Source organism: Copidosoma floridanum, unplaced genomic scaffold (genome assembly GCF_036245765.1).
Source record: "Copidosoma floridanum isolate Cflo_tuat_1 unplaced genomic scaffold, Cflo_Japanese_pri ptg000007l, whole genome shotgun sequence".
In the NCBI taxonomy this organism is placed as follows: domain Eukaryota; kingdom Metazoa; phylum Arthropoda; class Insecta; order Hymenoptera; family Encyrtidae; genus Copidosoma; species Copidosoma floridanum.
The window spans coordinates 11306867-11331689 of NW_028321884.1; the positions used below are offsets into that span (position 1 = coordinate 11306867).

General features: G+C 35.7%; 1 protein-coding gene across 1 annotated transcript in view; it reads right to left on the bottom strand.

The window, feature by feature from the left end:
- The window catches only part of Hipk (Homeodomain interacting protein kinase), a 39308-nt gene that overhangs the window by 10470 nt on the left and 4015 nt on the right, over window positions 1–24823 (bottom strand). The window contains exon 2 of the mRNA XM_089588471.1: window positions 6655–7371. Coding sequence (XP_089444597.1) covers window positions 6655–7368 — 714 coding nt within the window. The 5' untranslated portion in view covers window positions 7369–7371. The remainder of the gene's footprint in view (window positions 1–6654; window positions 7372–24823) is intronic.

Here is a 24823-nt window from a genome sequence, read left to right on the forward strand (position 1 = left end):
CAAAGATGTGACTGTCGTTCAAAAGTAACTCTTGTCGAGCACCAAAAGGAAAAACAAAAAGCAATGATCGAGAGTAAATAATAAAAATACGTGCTTCTTCCCACGGCCGGAAAATCTTATGGGCTCGATTGTGGCGGGCCAGAGAGGCTCGTTTGCGAGCCATAACGATACCGCCTATCCACACCGGTACCGGGCGTCTCACCCCCGTAAGAACCTTCAGTTTCATCCTCGCACCTTGGGATGACAATCACTCGAAACACTCGAAACCGCTCGAAACCACCGTTCAGAAATACACAACCGTCGGTTTGAAAACTACAGATATACTTATGCCACAGAATTAATTTAAGGACAGAAGTACGCGCCTCGGTTTAAATACTACAGATATACCACAGAAATAATTTTCGATGATTTGAAGACTGAACCCTTCGAAATTTCGATTGGTAATGAAGCAATGGGACACGCACCCGCTTTCTCACCGGTGCACTGTACAAAGGGAAAGTTGTGAGCGTCGTTGTGTCATTGGTTGCTTCGTAATTGTTATTTAATTGTCCAACGTGGCCATTTTCTATTACCGTATGGTGGGGACGCCTTAGTTTAGAAAATTTGTACAGTGTGATGATACTCGAGGGAGGGGGGGGGGAGTTGGCACTTTGAGAACACCAATTTTTGGTCAAGCGTATCCGTCACCATCAATGTGCAGGTCTAGGGGGCTCCTTTAATTTATGTAAATTGTCCAAAATCATTTGTTTCGCCGTAACACGAACAAGTATCGGTTCTAAATTTCGTATCAGTCCGCAAAACCATACGCGATCGTTTCGCACATTCGTGATACTGCACAGACGGCTCCGCCCCCTGCGTGCTATCTATATCAATTTGTTGTACTATTTTATGAATCTTTCGGACTTTCATTTGCACGAAAATTACAAATTTTGGTATTACTAGATCACCAACAGTATTTTTCCGTAGTCCTGTGACAATTTATTTAGATTTAGATGGAATAATAAAAATTACCAAACACGGGCCCTTTTGAAACCTTTCGCGGAGCTTTGTTAGACCTACGTGTCGAACATGTTTAAACAAGTTTAGAGAAACATGTTCCATTTACGGACCAGACGCTGATTTCTCTAGGCAGACCCATTCACTTAACTTTTTTGGAAAAAATGTGCAAAAAAAAAAAAAAAGAGAGAGATCTACAATTCATCCTTAAACATAAATTTGCAAAATCATCCATCACGTCTTCAAATGCCAACCATACCATCGTTTTAATTACTATATGTATTACTTTCAAAATATCCGTTTCACAGGCGAAACAGAGCTACAACTATTTTTTGATTTGATAAAAATACGAGAAGAATATAATGTACAAAAACAACAAAAAGTCGAAACAATCTTCGGGCGTATATATATCTCCATGGAAATTCCCACTTGATGTATATACCATACCGACAGATACGGGCTACACGTGTACGCACACACCCTCTCTATCTCTATATTATAAGCTCGTATCTTTCGGTGATACGCGATATTTATATAAAAGAATATACACACGCGTGCGAGAGCGACGCGTAAATACATGAAATAAATTGCTGTGGCGTACGAGTTATAGAGCAATGGTGTAACCTTGAAAAAAATCGATGGTCCGTTCGCAGAGCCCAAAATTTATTTTTTACGCACACGTACGAGACACGTGGCTTCTCGCACGCGCGTGTGAAAGTTTTTTCTCTATCTCTCTCTACTTTGATTCCTCTTTAACTTTCAGATTTTTTTGTTTTGTTTTTTTTTTCTTCTTTTTATTGAACGAATCGACTTTTTTTGTTTGGATTAAATAAATAGAGGTAGAGTCGTAGGGTATAGTTGGTTGCTGTCGTTGGAAATTTCATAGGTCATCGTAGTTTTTTTTTTTTTTTTTCTTTTTTACAGATCTTACGAGACATCCGTTCAAGCTGATGTTATACTGAGATTTTTTTTAATACATTATGTATCAGATGCGTCATGAGAAAATAGCTAAAAGTGACTAATACACTTGACGGCTCGCTTGACGGACTTGTTTATCACGTTTTGTAGCAACAAAAATATTCCGAGCTCCGTAGCAAAAAAAAAAGGCAATTTTAAAGAGATATACGAGGGTGAAAAAAATATTACATCTGATTTTTTCTGGCTTGTAAGTAACTAGTACCACAGTTGTTACAAGCTTTGCGACTATAGCGTGGTGGTACGAGTTCGGTCGTTGACCGAATGGGGAAATGAATCGACGCTTCAGATTGGATTATCTATATAACGATCGTACGGTCGTACCCATGTCGTGCACATGCGCATCTTTAGCCATGATTGTATATACTTATGGAGCCCTGTAGCTGTAATTCCATAAAAATGCTAGAAAGTTGTTATTCATCTCGTGGAAAATTTACGTTTCAAGTACGATGAGTCAGGAATTTTTAACATTATTTAATAATAATAATAGAAATCGAGATAAAAATAATTTTCAACTGTAACTTTTGAGGCTGATGGTATCCTTTCATATCTCAGAAAGAAATATGTAATTTACGGTATGACTAATTGGTTGGCACTTTTGGAAAGTATATCTATGACTGTGCGTCACAGCGGCGCAGTGTTAACTATCGACTAATGTGTAAATGTGTTTTTAATTTTGTCGTTTTCCGATTTTCTTATCAACGTTTAGCCAAAGGAAAGTCTCGTATCGAATTTAATACTCTTGATTTTACGGTCAAAGTAAGATTAAAGATTTTTGCTAGTGAGAGTTGCTCGAAAATAGCTTGCGTATTATAAAAGTTGGCGTCGAAAGTATGTTTATAAGAAAAGGCGATTATGACCGTCAACTTATAAATATTATTGAAAATATATTTATTATATATTATTTTTTTACTGTACAATACGCAATGAAGCAAAAACAATGCATGTTTCAGAGTAAAAAATAATGGAATAATTGTAAACAATGACTAAATAATCATACGTTTCATTTCGTGGATAGTGGAAAAATGAATATTTGAACCTAAGGTTTTCGAGTTAAACATATGTTCAATATTTACCAACTTTTTATCCAACGCAACCAAACACTTATTATATATAATTACAAAAACTATCGATTACATGTACGAACCATACGGTGACAACATGAAATTAAATATGCTTCTCGTTTCTGATACATTACTTGCAACCCTTTTCTTATTTATTTAATCTTTACAGTAGTAAGCTCAAGAAAGATAAGAAATTAGTCATTTGATGTAGCACAAAAAGTCATTGCCAATGAAATGTTACAAAGTTTTATCAAACTTTCATCAACAGCTATTTCCTAATAATTCATTTATTTAATTAATATTCCTAATGTTAATTTTTCAAACGTAATGACGAGTGATTTTCAAGTTCACACTTTCACCATAACAAAAGAAATTTTTACAACAGCAGGTTTTATCTCTTAACAACAATTTTGGTAGACTGTGAAAGTAATGATAAGATACTTACTCATTTGTACTGTGTCTTATAACACTTAATTGTTAGACTTATTTTGCTGATACACTTGTAAATTATTGGTTGTATTGATATCGAATGAGGAAACTTTTATTACGTTGATTATTATTATTATATCAGCTAAACAAATGTGCGTTATAATTTACCTTTTCAAGTTATTTATTTATTTTTTATTTATATTTTCATATTTTTAGGTCCAACTTTTTGTTTAGATAACGAATAAACAAACTGTATACGTTTGTATTAAAATTTCATACTACTTTATAAAAGCTTTAGACAGCTATTGGAGTAAAAATACACAAAGCATTTATTTTGAAGCTCAAAATATGTGTAATTAAGGAGGTTCGGGAGAGTAATAATAAAATGCAGAGATCACAATAATATAGAGTTTTCTTAATAGTATAAAATACGTAAAACTTACATGAATTTTTTCAATATTTGTTACAGGTCATTTTTAAAAGAATTATACAAACGAAAATCATGTGATTAACACAGGCTCTTGTGGAAAGTAACCTCTTTGTCTCGCTTAAATGGACAAAATTTTTTGAAAAATGCAAAGGTATTGAAAAAAATCGACCGACGAGTTAATTATTGTTTAATTATTCGGTGAGCAAAATATAGAAGAATGTTATAGTGCATTTTAAACAATGCAAACGTTAAACGTCAGGAAAATATTGAGTTTGTGGGGTGCAAGAGGGGGTGCGCGGTAAAGTGAGCCAAGCTGCGCGAAAAACATACTTTTACCATGAAAATTTTAATAGCATAATGAACTAAAAATATTAAACCTAAATAACGGAATGTTTAATTGTTTTCAAAAACATAAAATGATTCAACATCGTGACAAGCATATATAAAAGCAATATTAGAGTCCAAGTAAATGTGAATCATTTTAAAGTACCATTTAATCATTTGTGCAATGTCTCTTTTTGGTATCTTCTAAGAACGAATATTAAAAAAATATGAAGTTAATGGAGAAAATCTAAGAAATTCTTTTAATGTTATGTGAGAAAATTTACTGCTTGAAATAAAGCATTTATCTCTTGGTGAGGTGTTGGAATTCCCTTAAAATGTTGGCATTAAAAGGAAAATATTTCAAAATAAAATGTTACTTGGGTATATTAAAAGTTTTTCGACGTACAAGGGATATTATTGAGTAAAAAATCATTTATAAACGATCTTTCAAGTGCATCGTGTAAGTTCCTTTTTTTACGTTTTAATAAATACTTTTCGATAATGCATGGTACCAACTAACATTTGTTTAGAACTGCATTAGCTTTTGTATTCGTTTTTTGTTTTTGTGGGACTAAATGACCTACATGTATTTAAGACTTTGTTTTTAATAAGTACAGAAAAATACAAATTTTTTTTTGAAACAATAAATTGAATTACTCTTTTTCATTTTAAAGCTTGTGTTGTAACTTGTAACGTTACCGTTCAATAGATCAGAAAATAACTTTGTAATAAATATTAAAAAATTCGTACTAATTCCTAATAGCCTAATTAATCACTTTTTGAATTTCACCTATTATCTTATGGATGATAAATTTTTTACAGGCGTAGAGCGAGGCATGTTGAAAAACAATCTAAAAGACGCGATTATCAATGATGACGTGAATGACGATGCCAATTACATCTCAGCAGTGTAGGTGAAAAATCAGCTGTCCACATCGTCGGAATACCATGATTTTAATACAATAGTGAGAGTCTATTAAGTCATTTGTTTTTTTTTCGTACAATTTCAGGTATATTGTACATTGTTGACATATAATTTTGGTGGAAAAATTTTTAAATAAATTAACAAAGGTGACACTGCATTCCGGTACTTTTATAATATTGGTTTGTACTTTTTAAAAGAAAAAAATCTTGCAATACTCTCAAAGTTTACAATAAAGTATGGCTTTTCTCAAGAATTAACTATAGTCGAAAGTTGAATTGTTCTACTACTATGTTTTTCTTTGAAAAAATCATTGTTTAAGATTGATTAATCTACATGAGAAAGTAACCTAACAATTACTCGTATTGTTTGCTAGGAAAAAACGGAAAAACAAATGTCCATAGATTTTCCCTCGATAAAACATCACCAGTAGGCAATCATGCATCATCTTCATACTTTCATCATCTCGCTCTCTTACACGCGGGTAGCTGAAAGGCGAAATGTGTGCAACGCGTAATTACGAGGAAAACTCTCACCGAGAAACTTTCAGGAGGAAAATTCAGGAAAATACGTTGAGAACAGCAAGAGCACAGTGTGGTAGATAAATGTGTATAGCGTTACGTAAAGACTTTTATCGCATGCACAGCTATACACGTGTATAGATGGACGGTCGTTTGTGTAGTTTGGTACGTGCACGCTTTTGGAAACTACAATCTCATAGAAAGATTCACTGTATAATTATTATCATCATTATTCTTATTATTAATTATGATTTTTTAAAAACCTCAAAAGTACACATTAGTTAAAGGTTTAAGAGAAGCTGTTGAGATTTTAGAATGAGTCTTGATAATTAATAAATAAACAATTTATAGATTGCAACTACACCATACTCCTCGCCACACTCCCTGTATTGTTGATTAAATATTAAAGAAAAATGAATAATTAATTTTTCATAAATTAAGTTCTAAGAAAACAGGTATCCAACGTCCAAAGACCAATTAGGTGACACTCGAGTCAGTTTTCAATCGATACTATAGATTGAAAACATTTTTTTTTTTGTAAAATGGATAATTCGTACATTACTCAGTACGTTCAAGCGTCTCAACAATGGTCAACATTATTTCGTCGAACCCATCACCTGGGAAAAGCTCCACGATAACGATTACTAACTTTGTCCAAAATCAAGAATAATCGATGCAATGTTTCCGAACTATTGGATTTTATTTGTGTCGGTACAAGTATCCCTGACGCGTAACCCAATAACCAATTAGATATTTGAAAAAAAAGTGTACGGTCTCATACTTGAGAAAAAAATTTAGGACAGAGACAGCACGTGTCACCTGGGGCAATTTTTGGTGCTTCAACAAGATAAGTTCAATGTTTGAAACTTCAAACGCATCATCCTCGGCTAAAAAAATTCTACACTATCGCATGTGGAATCGGTTGCTGTGAAGTAGAATAGTAAAAAAAAAAAAAAAAAAAAAAAAAAAAAAAAAACAATACATTGTACAAACCTTTTGGCCACAGCGCTGATACGTGTCTACGAGTTTGATCGTGGAGGCGCGCACGAGGATCTGCTGCTGCTGCTGCTGCTGGTGGTGCTGGTGCTGTGATGTCGGGCTCTGCTTTTGGTGGTGCAGGCCATTATTGGCCGGCTGGTGGTGCAAGCCAAACACAGTTGCAATGTTACCGCTGCTGCCACTACTACCACTGTTGTTGTTGTTGTTGTTGTTGTTGTTGTTGTTGTTGTTGATGTTGCTGTTACTACCACTGTTGGTGTTGTTGTTCCCCGACGAAGAGTAGCGACTGCTGTGGTGCTGCTGATGGTTGTTGCTGTTACTGGTGCTGCTACTGTGGTGATGATGATGGTGATTGCTGTGACAGTTGTTATTGTTGCTGCTGCTGCTGCTGTGATGGTGATGGTGATGGTGGTGATGATGGTGATGCGAGGACGAGGACGACGATGGTAGGCCGAGATGCTGTTGTTGTTGTTGTTGTTGTTGTTGCTGCTGCTGATGGTGTTGCTGATGTTGTTGTGAATTGTCCAAGAGCGTCGGGTAATCGTTGGTGGACGAGTGGACCAGGGCGTGCTGGATGACCGGCTGGCCGAGGTCGTATTCTAGCTTGCGCTTCTTACTGTGGTGGTAGGCGCTCGTCGTGCTCGCGCTGCCGCTACTGCTGCTGCTGCTGTTGACGCTGCTCGTCTGCTGGATGAACATGTCACACATTCCCTGAAACAACGAAAAATGGAAAACAGGTGAGTTTTTTTTTTTGTTTTTTTTTTAAATAAAAATTGGTAGCATCGACGTTAATTTATCAATCTATAGTGACAAAATCCCGACATATAACAATGCTCGTGCCTGCATGGCTGAGGCATACCATATTACGTTTGGTCGATCATATTTTTAGTAAAGAAACGTTACTCTTGTTTTTTCTAAGGAAAAAAGTACCCCTTAAAAATGTGTCAACTAATGTATAATGATCGTGTAATAATTATGCTGACTGACCACATCATAGAAACATAGATTACTAGCGACTGTAATTTTACCAAATGGTAAAAAGTAACTCCAAAAACTGGAAAATCCCGCTCTACACTGCACGGATTAAATTAATTGCTAATTAGACGTTATATGTTTAGTACACTTGAAACAAGTATTGCACGTGCAGTATATGAAAAGCCACAAGATCGGGTAGTTTTTCGTCACAAATATGAATTCCGTAAGTCTGCATGAATTAAAAAGCCCAGCGTGCAATAGCAGCGGGCGAGTTAATTCCACGCATAAATTATACAATATACATTGAAAATTCCGACACTGCACTTGTGTTAATATGCCAAACGAAAAAAGAGAGAGAGAACATCACGAATTGAGCGTTTATTTTACAAAACTCTTGTATCTTCGAACTCGACGCACACGAGAGTCAGACGAAAAAAAAAAAAAAAACCACTCTCTCCCATAGTCTCATCCTCGACTGAAATAACACAACGGTCCAAAGATATATATTATTTGCTCCACTGCGGCGACAGTCCTAAATGTTTTCACCGAATTCAATAGAAAAAAAAAAAAAAAAAAAAAATCGTTCGCGAGCTTTTCTACCTTCGATTTCTCTCTGATAGCTGCCACAAAAGAATAATACAGAGAAAAAAACAACGCCGGCTTTACCAAGTGCTGATTCTACGAGGGAGTGATAGGTATGTACGATCGATTGGCGTACAGGCACCGCGTGTATTATACCCACGTAATGCGAAGGCGAAGGAAAAAAAAAAAACGTCGATTTTCTTGTATGTAAGTTATAATGAGAGAATTGTCGGAGTTTTTCCTTTTACTGCTGATGGTTACCCTATAATATAGTGCTATGCTATATTGCTCGCACGTGGATATTCGACGAGTGGCCTAAAAATGTACATAATAACTGAGTGCCATGAAAATAACGCACGAGAAGGTCTTGGGTTGATTTATTTTTTTATCAACATTAAAAATTAAGGCATTCCGGGCTTTTAAATCTATCATGTATTTTTCGAGGTATATGTTGTTACTCAATAAAAACTTGTGCTTCATGTTTTAACCATTAAAATGTATGATATTGTACACGTGCGCGTGTACCTGTTTGCATAACAATTGGTGTGCGAAAGAAAAACATTAAAATAATCCCCACTGATGTTACAGTCTTGGAACTTATATCAATAGTGCTTAATAATTTTTATAATTTTTATTTCTTGTAATAGAAGGGATAATGTGTACGCAAAGCTAATTAATGAATTATCAAACTAGATATCTATAATTTTGTAATTTTTGATACCCCTGTATGTTTTTGTAGGCATAAAAAATTCTGTTCATTGATGAATAAGCTTTCGATAAGTAAATGATTATTTTTCAGTTAACTACATACTTCACCGAATTTTTTTCGTCGATACAAAAAATAATCGCTTGGCGAGTTTCTAATCTACTTATTGCTACTCCGCTTTTATGAATAAAAGTTTTGGAAACACATTTTACTCGGTAAATTGATTTGTCCCCATCCACTATAAGTGTACAACACGCTAATGCACTCACTCTGTACACTTAATGGAATAAAACAGCGACTGATGGACTAATACGTTTTGTCATTAGTGTCAACGTCGAGAATTTTATAGAAAAAAAAAAAAAATTAAATAACATTTTCATTTGTTTCCATGAAGCAATTATTATATTGTTAAATTTATAACTGACATTCATGTACCAACTACACTCAAGTGCTTCGCTTGTCGCAATTATATAGAAACATTTAAATCCAAATCAATCTATTAACAATTTCTTCAAAAAGTGTAAGAAAGCGATTTTATTGATTTTAAATCCTGCTCAACGCAAATGTCTGTATCTATACGCTCTCACTTGATATTTTTCCATCTTCTACAATGATACAATAAGGCACAATCCAATGTACAGTAAATAAAAAAAAAAGAAAAAGTTAATCAACAGTTTTCACACAAACCTATACGGAACTTACCCAATTCGAGACCATAAAATTATCAACAACGCGGAGAGGGAAGCGAAAAGACACCAGCCAGTGTAATATGCAGCAAAGTGTGAAACAGGAAAAGGCACCGTCGGAGCCTTGCAATCATTTCCCAATATAATGATACACATCCTTCGAGGCTTGATTCATGTATACTATACAGATATGTAAGTAACGTGGCGTCGAGACTCTTCATCTGTTGCTGTAATACGAGCGCGCTTTTTCCCAACAACTAATCCAAGTGTGGATAACAATTTTTTTTTCGATTCACTTTCGCGCTTCTTGTTCGTTTAATAACACCGCCCGACTCTCATGTGTGTGTATTTTATACATATCGTGCAGGCGAATAAGAGTTGTGCAATATACCAGAAAGTTTGCGCGTTTGCCCAATATATGATTCATGCATACATGTATTTTTAGCAGAAAAATCGATCTCTTTGATTTTTATTCCATCGCGACGGCATTAGAGTTGCAAAAGAACAAAAATCTACTTCGGTGAGCGATAAATTGCATAGGTGTATATATATGTTTTTGTCATGTAGGCATCTTGTGGTGAAAGACACTTTTTAAACTAGGTTACTTTGACGTCATCGTATTTTGAGTTTTAGATGTGTATTGCTTCAGTGAAGACTATACCAAAGCGTTTGTGATTCTTCAATCGTCGTACTACCACATACGACCACATACCCCGGTACCACAAATTCGTGTGATAGTTTAGCCTCTTACAGATGGACAATGTCACAATTTTGCAATGCATCGAATGTCATTGGAGTACACCTCAATTTCCATGATTAAATCTTTGATCGTGGTATGTGATATACTCCAACTTGATGCGATGTATGAAAAAAGTCGATTTAATGTGACGTCAAACGGTATTTTTATACACTTCAGTGCAAATGACGAAGTGAAGTTTAAAATGAATTTATTTTTTTTGCCTCAATGGAAAACATTAATGAAAAATGTCGATAGTGCAGAAACGTCAGTGAACGAATATCATCTCAGCCCTAAAATAAAGTCGTGTATTCCCTATTTTTACCGATATTTTTGATACGTAATAACCTTTCCCAAGGACTAAAAGACATGGGTATTGCGATTTATTAATTTCATTTCTAAATAAATTTTAACATCCCTTATGATGCATCGTCACTTTTCAATGAATTAAATGTACCTACACACATAAACTTAGTTGCTCAACTTAATTCTATTAATACTTATTTGTTACATGGAGTTTGTACAAGTATTAACAACAAAAAGCTGCATACACAAACACTTGTAATAAATAAAAGCGTATATAAACGAATGATTAAACAGTATTGTCCGTCAATTTATTTACACTTGCTGTTATTGATAAATATTGTGAGTAGCTTAACAAAACACCTTGTTTTTTTTTGTTTTTTTTCAACACTACGACTGCTACTATTATGGTTGTTATTGACTTTACGCCCCTTTCTTTCTTTTATTATTTACATGAACTAACTTTACGTAATTACGTGCAGATAGTTCGTTTTTTAACAATTTTTTTCTTTTATTTCTTTTTGCACAACTTCTCACCTCTTTTTAATCCCACTTTCTAGTACATCTGTACGCATTATACACTTTTTTTGCTACCAAGTCTGTAGCTGATATCCTTAAAAAACATTTTTTTTTTTTGATAGATACAAGGTCCTACGAGGTCATCATTCTATGGTATTTTAATGTATTCCCTTCACTAGCCTGATAACTTCTAGCACCCGCACAGAGCCCGTAATTTTACTTTGGAAACAAAACAAAAAAAGCATTTTTTTTTAAATGCCCCACGTTCCCCGATTTCAGTCTAAATCCTGATCCCCATCAGAGTGGATCCTTCCCACAAGTTCCGCGACCCACTTTCCTGCTCCTCTTTATAATATTTTTCTCTTCGTTTGGATGCGTATATATACAACCCACGCACAAGCTGACGACATGAGTCAACTGTCTTTCCGCTCAACAACTATACCATACACACACATATACATACAATGTCGTTCCATCGCGAATGAGGTGTATTAGTCATGGGCTGTCTATCGCTCGCGTTGCTTGTTTTTCGCTCGCGCGTATACTTACAATGCACGTATAGATAGTAAGTATAGCTTTATACTGCACTCGTTTCGATCGCCACAAAAACAACGATTGCTAACGAATGCTGTTGGAAACTCTCAGTCGGTGCGTTGTTTCAATGGCATTTGGTTTCGATGGGGATTTGTTTATTCTAGTTTGGTGCACCGCTTGCTAAATTTGAAGATAGTCGAGTACTTGTATCGAGTGCTTTGGATGTTTTTAGAAAAAGGACATGCTAGTAGCGTTGATGAAAAACCATTGACCAGATAGAGGTGAAAATTAAATTGTAACTTTTGTCCACAAAGGAGCACACGTAATAACATATTTGACGATGCATAGTTATCGTGAATACATTTTACCGTGGGGAGAGAGCCAAGCATTGGAAAAATTGATTTAACGATTACTTTCGAGCCGAGCTCGTACATTCATTTTACACAACGTGTAGTATGTAAACAACAAGGCAAATGTGGTGAAAAAAAAAAATGAAGCCAAAAAGTGCAGCGTTGGAGAGAAAAAAAAGGAAGATAAATGGATTATCAGTTGTCTTTTGTCATGTTTCGACGTGAAACGTGCTAAAAAGAAAAAAAATTGCACAAGCTCCAAGTTACTATCGGTTGACTTTTGTATTTTTAGCACAGGCAAAAAACATCATCTGCACCTTTTGTTAGCCCAGTGTTGGTAATATCTTCGTGGATAAACGTATAGTGATTTCTGAAAACACTTGGTAAGAATCATTGTAACTTTGGAGCAAACGAGTAGGTACATAGTGTGTGAAAACACCTCGAATTCTTCCAACAAAATACAGTAGAGCGAGTCATGCGAATCAGAACATTAATCGATAGCAAAGGCTAGCGCGTGTATACAACAAAGGTATAGAGAAACTCGTTCGCGAGAGTTTCCAAGCTGGAAATCGGCCTTGAATGAAGGTGTTTTTTTCCCCTCTTCTTTGGGAATTGGATCGAATAAGTCAGGATCGAGGTGACCCTCCATCGATTAATCGACCGTACGATGCTTATGTGGTAACGGGTGAACGTTACATATTTTTTTTCTCCCCCGTTGTTGTGACAACGATCGTAGTTATACGGAGGAGGATGAGTCTCCGAGAAAAGCAATATTGCGCAAGTTTTGGAAACAAAGGGAGAGAGTTCACTCGTTAAGGATTTTTCAACTATTATTTTCCTAGAAGCAAGGATCAAAATAATGAGTTTCAGCAACTAAATGTTGATATTGAACATTTTTTTTTTTCCATTGAATAAAGCGAAGTAAAAAAGAACTTTTTTCCAATCACGGGAGGATAAAGAGTGACTTTGACCAAGAGAACGTGAAATGGAACGTGTCCGAGTTGGTTCGAACAAACGGAAGGGACCCGAGGATAATCTAAATTAGTCTTTCATTGGGACTAGGATAAAAATATACTTAAGTGATAATGGTAGACATTATACATTTTGTGACAAATTCTAATAGTCATTTTTTTCGCGTCATCGATTGTCCAAAAATATATGATGGGTTTTATACCGTTTTATACTGAAAGCAAGTTTATTTAGGAACAGTAATTTCATGGATTTTGTATCGATATTGACGGCAGGTTGACAAATTGGTCCAAAAATGTGGCTATACAAGTGAACATCATTTGCTTGCAATTACACAAAACTTTTTCAGAGTTACATTGATACGAAAGATACCTAGCATCCTTTTCAACCAACTGCAACGTTTAAGTAATTACGTAGTATTACACAATATTGAGCAGAGCAAATAAATAATTTTAAATTCTATTCAATCTACGATCAATATTTGTGTACACCTTACACATACATCCTCCAATTTGCAGATTCTGACCTACACACTCTCATAAACACCAAATGACAATGCAACGCTTAGACCCTAACGTCAGACATTCCGATGGATCGTAAAAGCCGTACAATGCACGGCTCCGGATCGCGAAAATGCATCTCTTTTATACAAGGTACATTGACATCGCGACCTACAAAACGGTGACTCATATACGTATGCGCCCGCACACACACACAGTGCAGCTCTCAGCTTTCGCGTCGATTTTCAAAATAGCCCGATCCTTTTGAGTAGAAAAAAAAAAAAAAAAAAAATAACGATGACACAAACACACGTCGCTCCGTTGTATTGTCGAAATTTCGGCTTCCCCGCACGTCTGCGACATACGGAATAGATGGGATCGCGCATTTGTACTCGGAGTGTCCCACTTGCGAGGGAAGCAGCACAGCGGAAAAAAGCCATCCCGTTCTCTCCTTCTCGTCGCCGACACTACTGTCTGTCACATGTATTACAGTCTCTGTACACGAAACAAAAAGAAGAAAAAAGCGCTCGTCGCGTCCGCGATTTTAGCTCTCCTTTTTTTTTTTTTTTTTTTTTTTTCTCGTCCGTCTTTTCTCTCTTTCAACAACCACGAGGTGGAGAGGAGCTTCGTCACGTAGAACAAGATCGGACGGTCGATTAATCCTGCGCTTAATCGGCATAGGAAGAGAAAAAGAAGCCACGGAACGACGACGCCGTCACGCCACGGTTATTTGTGTTGCGTGTACTTACGCGGACCAATCGATCGCGCTAATCTCACGTGTCACTGGTGTTGGTGCTCTGGAAAGCCACTCGTCCTCATCGCGGGTGAAAATTAATTTTTTGGTTTCAATAGCAAGAGTATAGATGTGCTTTTTTTCCTCCCTCCGAAAATCCACTCCCGGGAAGTTAATTGGATTTTTTTTTTTTTTTTTAACAAACGGACGGGGTGGAGCCACCGAAGTAAATTAAAGCCACACTCGTATCAGCGAGGCGTAAATTTTCCGAGCTCCCAGAAATTTTCCTCGAGGAAACTACGCGTGTGTATGTGTTTTTACGACTTTTCTTTACGCATCACCTGCCTCTCCTCTTTTTCTTTCTTCCTCCGAGGTATTAAGGAAAACCGGGTGGAATAAGAAGCCCGAGAGAGAAGCTTGAAATGGACTGTCTCGTACTTTTTTTTTTTTTTTTTTTTGGTCTTTTATATATATGTAAGCGCACGTGGAAAGGCAGAATCGAACGACCGAGGGCGAGACAAAAGCTATACCACGTCGGCTTTCGTTAATCAAAGACTTGGGAGATGTGCCGGCCGAGTTCTTTCTGTCACAGGATTAAGTATATAATATATGTAGCTGTGCACTACACACACGTACAAGGTAGATTCGAGGGGACAAAGTGGAAAATGTAGGTGAAGTGTCGAGTGTGATAAAAATTTTTATTTCTTTTTTATAAAAAGGAAATTGACATTCGCGTTGTAGAGTTACGATTCGTACAAGAGATTATTTATTCATGTTGTCAGTAATTTTATGTCGTTGTTGTATCTATAATATTCAAGTTATACCTTGCGGACAATAATATCAATACCGAAAAATACTACTGTAATATTTACCATAAGGATCAACTTTTGCGTAAATATGGAAAGTAAAATTATCCCAATAAAAAAACATCTACTCAGATACTCTAATTTCCTCTGGTAAACCCTGCTTTATATAGCTGTATTCTGCGTGTACAAATTCATTTAATTTCCAATCGATCTCATAATAGTCCTTTTTTATGTCCCTCAACATTTAGCTATAGCAATTTCATACCAAAGGTGATTATAGATCTCAATATGCGATTCCACACGTTCATACTTTTATGCTTCTTTTTTTTTTCCCACGCGCGGCTCTATCGTGAAATGTATCTCTGTACAGTCATCATTCCCATTAATTTTTCATTGTGACAACAGCGTTATGATTAATTGTACGTTTTTTACTTCGAAATTAAAAATTGATTGCCCACTACAACGGTACAAAGTAACACCATTCCGCGCTAGGGTCACGTTGTTGATAATCGATAGTATACAATGTACGCCGTCAAAAGTTTTATAACTTTACGCAAATTTAAGGATTATCACTCAACCAAAACAACAAAGACACGTGCTTGAAAAATGTGTTACTCAGTTGTTTTTCAATGCATTCTTCGTTATTGACGCAACACCGCGTCGCATAACATTTGCATTTTATTTTTAACAAACAGCTCGCCTTAGCAACTGTAACACACGATGCACTAATATAAGAATTTCAACTCACTAAACGTACACGTAAGAAAACGTTTCACAAAGAAAAAAAAAAAAAAAAAAATATATACCTCGTATTAAAATTTATGAACGCTATCTTGAAAATGAAAGAAAAAAAAAAAGGAAAAAACCATCGTCGACCTCAAAGATCGTGCACGTGTACACCGAGAGACTGTAAAGCCGTTTTTTATTCAAATACACCCCCCCCCCTTTACGTGTGATCTCCGGAAAACTATTTCTGGAAAATATAATTCGTAATGTATAATACGAGCTTGGGTACATCTCTTTTCCCCGCGCGCTTCAATTATAATCCGCGGGAATGCTTTCTCATTACCCCACCACTGGTCATTACGCGATAATTTTCGCGCTCTGCGAGGATATAAATTTTATGGAATTACAGTCGACCGCGTGCGTTCAATTTTTCAATTCTCGGAATAAGCCCCGGTGATTGTTGGAACTGCGCACAATGGCGCATTAGTTGGATCGGAGATTCGAAAAACCTTGGGGGTTTTTTTTTCTAAATGGAACGAAGAGCTTAGAGTTTTTTTTTTTTTTTAGGAGAACACCAACTCTACCTTGCACTTATCAATCTTTCATGAAAAAGAGATGCAGCTGTTGACTTGAAAAAAAAAAAAAAAAAAAATCGTTACTTATATGTGTGGCCCCAGAACTTTTCGTCATCTCTAATCTCTGTTCAATTTCAGCTCTCATCGCTATGGCACAATACAAGCTTATAACATAGTGACATTTTTTTATTTAAAAAATTAGTTATTAACTATCAACGAATACGTATATTAAAAAAAAAAAAAAAAAAAGACCAAATCAAGAAAATTTGATTGACATAAAAATATCAAATGTAAGATGTTCATGGATATTGAAAAATCGTTATTAATATTACAACACCTTGGACGAAACAAATATTTTTGTCACCGATGCAGTGGACGTACGTAGACAAAAAAAAAAAAAAAAGAAAAAAAGAAGAGCCTATCTTTAAACCACACCCATTGTTGTTTCCAAAAATACCCAACTGAAAGTAGTGCACACAAAGACAGAGCCTCTCAAAGACGATTTTTTAAAGAAAAATGATGTCGAAAAGCGTATTTTTGAAAAAAAAAAACGCTCGACCAAACCCGCATTTTCCCGAGTCTGGGCGGAGACCCCTCATATATATTTGGCACCATCGGCGCGGTGCATCCCCCGAAGTTGAAAAGTTTTTCGTTCAAGTGGCCCATTCTCTGTATGGACGCTAAGAACAAGAGGAACGCATATATAAATGTATACAGAAGAAAAGCGAGACGGGACTCTCTCGGCGCGACCTGAAGATCGGATTACGCCTCTGCCTTCTCTACACACACCACCAACGGGTGATGGAGAAATACATCGCGTACACACGAACGAGGAGGATGAACCAGACTCTGAGGGGCGGAGGCAGCTCGAGATTAAGTACCACAGGCCATCTCTCTTTTTTTAAACTCCGTGCCGGTTGCTGGTTCTTCGTCGTCGCGTCGCTCTCTGTATAATCCTCAGCATCGCAGTGGAGCAAATATTTTCTCTCCGTGTGTGGGTACTATATAGCCTTTCTTAACTCGATATGTGACTTTTCTTTCCTCACGTAGGTATACGACGCGCCCTTCTGGCTGCTGTTGGTCCCGGCTTCCTGGTGTGTGACTCTTGGCACTCGAACTTCAAACGGCAGGCTTTCCTGGTATGAGTAGTATTGTCGAAGGTGCACTTTTAACTCGGAGCAAAGGAGGCGAAGATCTTTCTGTCGAATTCTCTTTTCGGTGTATAATTGTCTAGGAGAAAATAAATTGATGGAGATTGGAAGAAGGGTATGTTTGAAGATTATGGGGGATTTCTTTCTAAAATTGAAATGTAGTTATTCTTTAATAAAAGTTTCCATTAGAGCAATTTATTATGAGGGTTTTTCTGAAATAAAAATTGTCTCTACGATTTTTGGAGGATCTTATTTTAATCCAATGCTATGTACCGACACATAGACTTGATGTGCATCTTTTACTGGAATTTGTGGGAAATTCTTTGAAAAAATAACATTACAAGAAGAAGAAGAAGATCAGAATCAGCTTCAGTTGGCAAAAATGAATGTCCAACAAGTTGGTCCAGCGCAAAAAAATCTCTTTCTTTGTATTGAAATACAATCAAAAACATCATCGTTAGATTAAAAAAAAAAAAGAAATTCATTGGATGGTCAAGAAACGATGTTTAGGCTGGCTTATTTTGCAATAATAATTTAAATTTTTTCTAACTACCTTGCAATATGTTTACTGCTAACCTATTATTTCACACCTGGAGAAGGCCATGTTTAATGTTGAAAAATTTGTATATCACCGAGGGAAAGATTATGATTTTAGTAGTAGGTGCTACAGTGTTTTGATCGAGAAGAGGAGGATATAATTAATCCAGTGAAAAATATAGTTCAATCTATTTTTGAAACCAAAGAAACTTTTATTGATTATATACATATAAAACGTATAAAACTGAACTCGAACGGTTTCATTACATTTTTGTAACACTCATGTGAGAGTTACAACTTGTTAAATAAAAAATTCCTTTACACAGCTTTTTCTAAATTTTACAACTTACCGAAAAAGAAACATTTATTCCCAACTCAAAAAAAAAAAGGATCCACCTCCCTCGACTCTATTGGCCAAGAGCAGCTAGCCGTCCTTCCACCTTGATTGGCTAGCCGGCAGAGCGATTTTAAGCCACGTGTGTGCGCAGCCATACTGCGGCTGATGTACACAACCTACCTCACCTCCCCCTCGCACGTTTTTCTCTCTGCACACCCATACCTATATATTATACACGACTACCCCACAAACGCGTTGGAATGCTTTTCTCTCTCTTTCATATTTATTTTTTTTTTTTCTTTCCTTCATACGCGACCAGGTGGTGTCCCGAAGCGAAGATCCTTTTTCCTCCCGAAGAAACTCGCAGCGGCAGAGCAGAAGTGCACTTTGCATTCAACGAGCGAGCAATCGAGCCTTTAAGCCGTAAAAACCGGGAGAAATCTACCTGCACGCATCGATCGCCGGGGAGAGTAGAATGAGTGCAATATATAATAAGTTCCTCTCTCTGGCCATCGGGAGGAGAAGAACAGGAGAGAGAGAAAGCCGGGACGGCTGACGCCTAAGTTGCACGGAGCTGTACCTATACCTTCCGTGGGATCCGTCGATGCTTGCAGTGCTCCGAGAGGGGGACGCTCGTTAAAGTTGAAGCAGGCAGATGGATGTGCATTATATACTTTTGAACGCGGTTTTTGGGAGGGGGTCTTGAAAATTTTCTCCTCTCCTCTTCGACTCTAGTTTTTTTTTTTTTTTTTTTTTTTTTTTTCGAAAGTTTTGGTGTACTGAGCTCGCGCGGATAAGGCAAATCTGGGTTTTTAGTGCGGCTTGTCTGCAAGCTGTATACCGCTATATATACACGAGGGGAATGTCTTCTCTTTCGATCACGTCAAACTTATCAAAGATGCGAGATGTGCAACAAAATTTTTGAGCCGTGTCAATCTAAATAGTAATGTTTTATGATTCAGCCTCATAATTATCTCCAATGTTTGATTATTACTTTCTTTAAATTTTACTCGAGCATCAGAGTATAAGTTGCCACTTATACTCTCAAAAATATAGTTTTGTAACTTGAAAAGTAAACAAAAAAATTTTTCTTACATCGCATCAAAAGTTAATCTCTGAAAGGTGTGCGGATTCTGAGATAAAAAGCGTGGATCCAACCATGGCCGTTTCTTAGCGGAGCATCCTTTTTTTACACTGGAAAGCAAAAACCGCAAAAGGCAATGGCTGACTCGACGGCCATTGTATTCCGCGTAATTCCAACACGCACTCCCTCCCATCCTCTACCAACAACATCCACGAATATGTTTCCTCAACAATAAGTATGTTTTTCTTTCGATCGTTTGACCGTCCCTATACATGTATCACAGTCGGATGAACCATATAGACGTAATCCTTTCTTATTTTTTATATTCATATTTTTTCTCATTCACTTGCTTATATGGTTATCGACTCGGAGGTAGTTCTTGATTTTTCCTTTTTAGAAAGAACCACTGAAAATAGCTTGGTTTGTCAAAGAAAGTGTATTGTTTTATATACATACATCACAGCAATTAAGTGGTACAGAGATACGGCAGCGATTGAGAAAAAAAAATTAAAGAAATTTTTACTGAGCTATATACATGGGACAGCAGCCAGTTGATATGGTTCGAGATATGGGTTTAAAAAAAATATTGTAAGTGAAATGAAATCAGATGGTAAGTTTCGTTTTTACAAGGTGACTTTGTCTCTGACCTCCAGGACACGGATTTTATTGATGTGTATCTACCCCCGAATTAGATTGTTTCTGGTATTACAAAAGATCCATTAAAATTATCTCCGTCTTTGTAAATATTTGCTTCGAAAAATTATTCTAGACGGGTTTTTACTCGCTTTGAGAGTTTAATAATAAATAGTTTTCAAATATGTCACGTATAAGGATCAAAGACATACTTATAGTACATAGTGACTCGCAGAAAAATACTTTAGTCACCTAACAAAATAAAACCACCACATTGATGCGAGTTCGTGCTCTCAATCTACGATCGATTTACTTATCACGCGTTGTTGTAAAAATTATTGATGTTAACGATAAGATGTACTATATTAACAGTATGATTTTGTGACCAAAAAAATTGGTAATTATAATTCAATCGAAATCAATATGTTTGTGTGAAATACATTAGTATAAAGTATTACGAAAATCGAACGCCTTTTTGTGCAAAAGAAATATTTTCCTCTGAAATTACACGAAAAAAACAGAGACCTTTCGGAACCCTCCTGAAATAATAATAGTAATTCAAATTTCTCAAAAGCCAAAAATTTTTGCCCCATGCTTGTCCTCGAGTTCGAGCAATGCAAGATTCAAAACGCATCGAGGGTATACATTAATAGTATACGCAATCGAAATCACCGATTCGGCACATTGCACTTTGACCTGGGCTGCGGCGAGAGGTTGCATTTTTTCCCGTGACTCAATTTCAAAAGAAAGACAAAAGAAAAAAAAAGAAGCCGGCTAAAAAAATGAAAAAAAGAAAGAGAGGGGGGTAATGTCTGCTCCGACGAAGACTTGACGTCCTCAGAGTTACGCATACGTGCGCTCACGAACTTTACTTGGTAGAAAAGTGGCTTTCTCACTCCCGAGTGTGTGTGGGTGCGTTAAGTTGAATAATGTAATTCCCAGCTTGAAATAGAATCCTCTCTCTTGGCATCATGTACATATGCGTGTACGTGGAAACTTACTCGAAGCTCGTGGATGAACAACAACGCGAGCGAGGATAACAAAGTATAGAAAAGACGATTCTTCTCGACTCGGATAATTGCATTTTAAGTATTGATGCGGAGTTTGTAGCAGACGAGATGGTATGTATACGAGTGAAGACGGAAATGCTCATTTGTATGGATGCGAGATGAGGAAAGCAAAGAAAAACTTTGTCACAACTGTACACTTCTAATGTATATATAACTCCACAAAAAAATAAAGAAACAATTTTTTTTTTTTTTTATTGAACGAGACATTCGTATTTTTCAAAATTTAGGATAATAATTTTTTAATAATATTTGAGGTGAAAACAAAAAGACAATACTCTCAAATAATATATACGCGATTATCTTACGCAAGCCTTATAATTTGTCAGCAGATAAAAATTTTGTTTTTACTAATTTTGCTCAAAAAAATGTATGTTTACATTGTTTAATTGATTGGCTCATATAGCTTTGAGTACAGAATTGAAAAAAAAAAAAAAAAAAGAAAAAGAAAAAAAGAAGAGAGATTTTACGTAGATAAATCATGCAACAACAATTCGCTTTCCCTCCCTCCCTTATGAACGTTAGTACACAACGACGCTACACTGTAAGTATATACCTACTTTCATTCTCCCCACTAAATAATTTACGTTCTCCGCAATGTTATTTGCTACAAAGAGGCTAAAGGCATTGTGATACTACGTACAAGCTCGAGCGCTCATTATGTACACATATATTTTTATTGTTGCGCAATTTAAATAACAATAATGCGCGGGTTTCCTATTTTTCCTTTGCTTGTCGATTATTGTATTCTCTTGTAAAATCTTATATTTTGCCTTTAATTGGATACCCACCTGTGCTGAGTTTTTTATACCTTGTGCTGTGTTTTATTGCTGTTGTTTTTAATGCTTTGATTGAAAACCGGGAAGTTGACTAAAAAAAAAGTTATATAAATTTTAATAACCGTCAAGGAGGACCTCGTAAAAAGTAGAATTACAAACATTTTTCTACCATTTTTTCATGTTTCACAAATTTTACAAAATTCTTTAAAAAATTTAAGTGATTCAAATAATTTATTATTTATTGTACATTTGGCAGTAAGAAAAGAATAGTGATTTAATTTTAATCAATTCCAACTTGGGCCACACAAAGTATCATTCAAGCTAGAAAAAAACAGTTTCTTTTTTTTTTCATGTAATAATAAAATACTAGAAATTTTTTTTCCAGCAAAAACAGTGCATGTCATTTGAAAGGAGAAAAAAAAATTTGGAAGAAAAAAGTGTCTAGGTCCTTGAAAAAAGTACGTACACTATTTAAATGTTTTGTAATAAATTTTATTCTTTAAAGATATACCGTACCATTTTTAGATGATAAAAAACATATTTAAAGTGTAAAAATATTTTAGCAAAAAATGTAATAAAAAAAAAATTTGTCTTCAAAGCGATTGATATCCGTAAAATAATTGTGCTTAGTCCAGTTATTTAGCACGCGTGCTAAAAAAATATAGATAGTACAGCACAGCGACTACCACTTAGCACCGGCACGCACGTCAGAAATCATCTCTCAAACGTAAAACGAACGCATCACGCTCTTGCGCTCAAGAGTAAGTAGTAGCGAAAGAAAATCACAAAAGATCAGAAAAAACAATATTCGTCGGACGACGACGCATTTGCGAGGGGGAAAAAATACACGCACACTCGGCGAATTTATTATTCTTTGTACCTAAAAACTAAATACGGCGATTGTCGTTTTTATCCTTGAATGATGTTTCTCTGGAGGAAAAAAAAAAAAAAAAAAAAAAAAACAACGGATTTCTCGACCGATTTTAAAACACGGACAGACAGCCAGGCAGGTAGGCCGACGTAATATCTTCGGCAGAGTGAGAAGCAATTAAAAATCGAATAAGCGTGAAAAGTACGCGATACGGACTCGCTTCGGGTAACGAGTTTTTCGTGCTCATGTGTTATGATATTAATCGATATTTATGTATACATACAAGTGAAGTTCTCTCAATAACATGCACACCGCGACATGGCTTTTTAATAATCATTAAAACGAATATTCAAAAAAGAAGAAATTTTTTTTTCCGTATCTCTCTGTCTTTTTTGTTCTTTGTTTCTGTTTCCATGCGGTAATAATTAATATCAAAATGATATATCGAGCGATCGAAAGAACAATGAATTTCAAGGAAGAGATAGCTGCAATTTTCGGTAGATATATGTACGTATTTTTAATACTGACGAAATAGAATAATAAGAGTCACGAATACAGAGGCGGCGAATTGTGGAAAATTTAGCTGAGTCAACAAATTGAAGCGGATTTCAAAAGCGGCGAGCGCGTTTAATTGTTGGTTTCGAAGTCGTGGAAATTCGCTTGACGACTATTTTTATTGTAAATTTACGTTTATGGATGCATTTTTTACAGAACCACATGACCTTTTTTTTCTTTTTAGAAAACAAACTTAGGAAACGGGCCCCTACAGTTTAAAAAAATTGAGCGTTGATTTTTTTAATCAGCATTACAACATCATAACAAAATATATTTTTTTCACCATAACAAAATATTAGAATAACACACTTCAAGTTTTTTCGATTTTATAGGGTCTGTGTAAGTTTCAGTTGATTCGCTTCGCTGATTATGACGGAAAATTACTTCAAGTGTTTGTTTTTGATTCCAAACAATAGTCGTTTTCTATGAAATTCGAAATTACACAAAAAAAGTTGGCTTCATCGATTTCCAAAGGTATTTATTTTAGTACGTCTTTTTACGATGTATACATCGATGTATTATATTGAGAAATAATTAAAATTTATAAAAATATAACCGTTGGTAAGGTAGAAACTCTTGTCGAAGTACTAATTATTTTGATTACTGTCTCGTCAATTGAAGTGTAATTAAATTATTTGATACTGAATTCAAAATCGCTTGAATACTCGATTATTTATCAATTAAGAAATTAATAATAGTCGTATTAACGAAAGATAGTAACAGGTAATGACGAAAGCGATTCAACTTCAGTTACTTGATGGTTACTTAGCCGTTCCTATAACCTACAAGTCGAATTTCACTATGAAAAAAGGGATTATTTTTAATGTCAACATGTATTAATTTGCATTAATAATTAATGCTCATTCATGCATGCGATTTTATATTTTTCGTGAATTAACTTTCAATATGAGACTTATATCAGTATCAATCGTAAGAACCAATGTTACAGAGCTTTAAATCTTATATTAGCAAAAATGTAAATTTTCACGGACGGCTTTAACAATATGATCAATTAACCAATTTCTAATTCCTCTTTGCAGAGCTGAAAGACGTACTTCCTTGAAAATCTAATCTCTTTTTTCAGGAAAAATAAAAATTGTTGATAAAGCCTTTATTGTACTACACATGAATAGAAGTACTTACAGAGTGATTTACAACGTTTATTTTTTTCATTCATTTTCTTTTTCCTTAACTTGTTGCTCTGTGCAATGAATTGTGTGCAGTGGAAAAAAAAAATGGATGGCAAAAATCGTTTGATCTTATCAAAATTGAACGATCAGCCTGCGGAAATTGCACTTTAGATAACAGAGCTACCTCGTACTCTCTTAAAGTTAACTTCACTCCAAACCGTAAATTTTGAAATTTCACGTACACCCGTGCAAGCTGACCTATAGTGGTAAATAATCCAGAAACGATACGCAGCAATACGAACCCAAAGTGGGTCTTTTC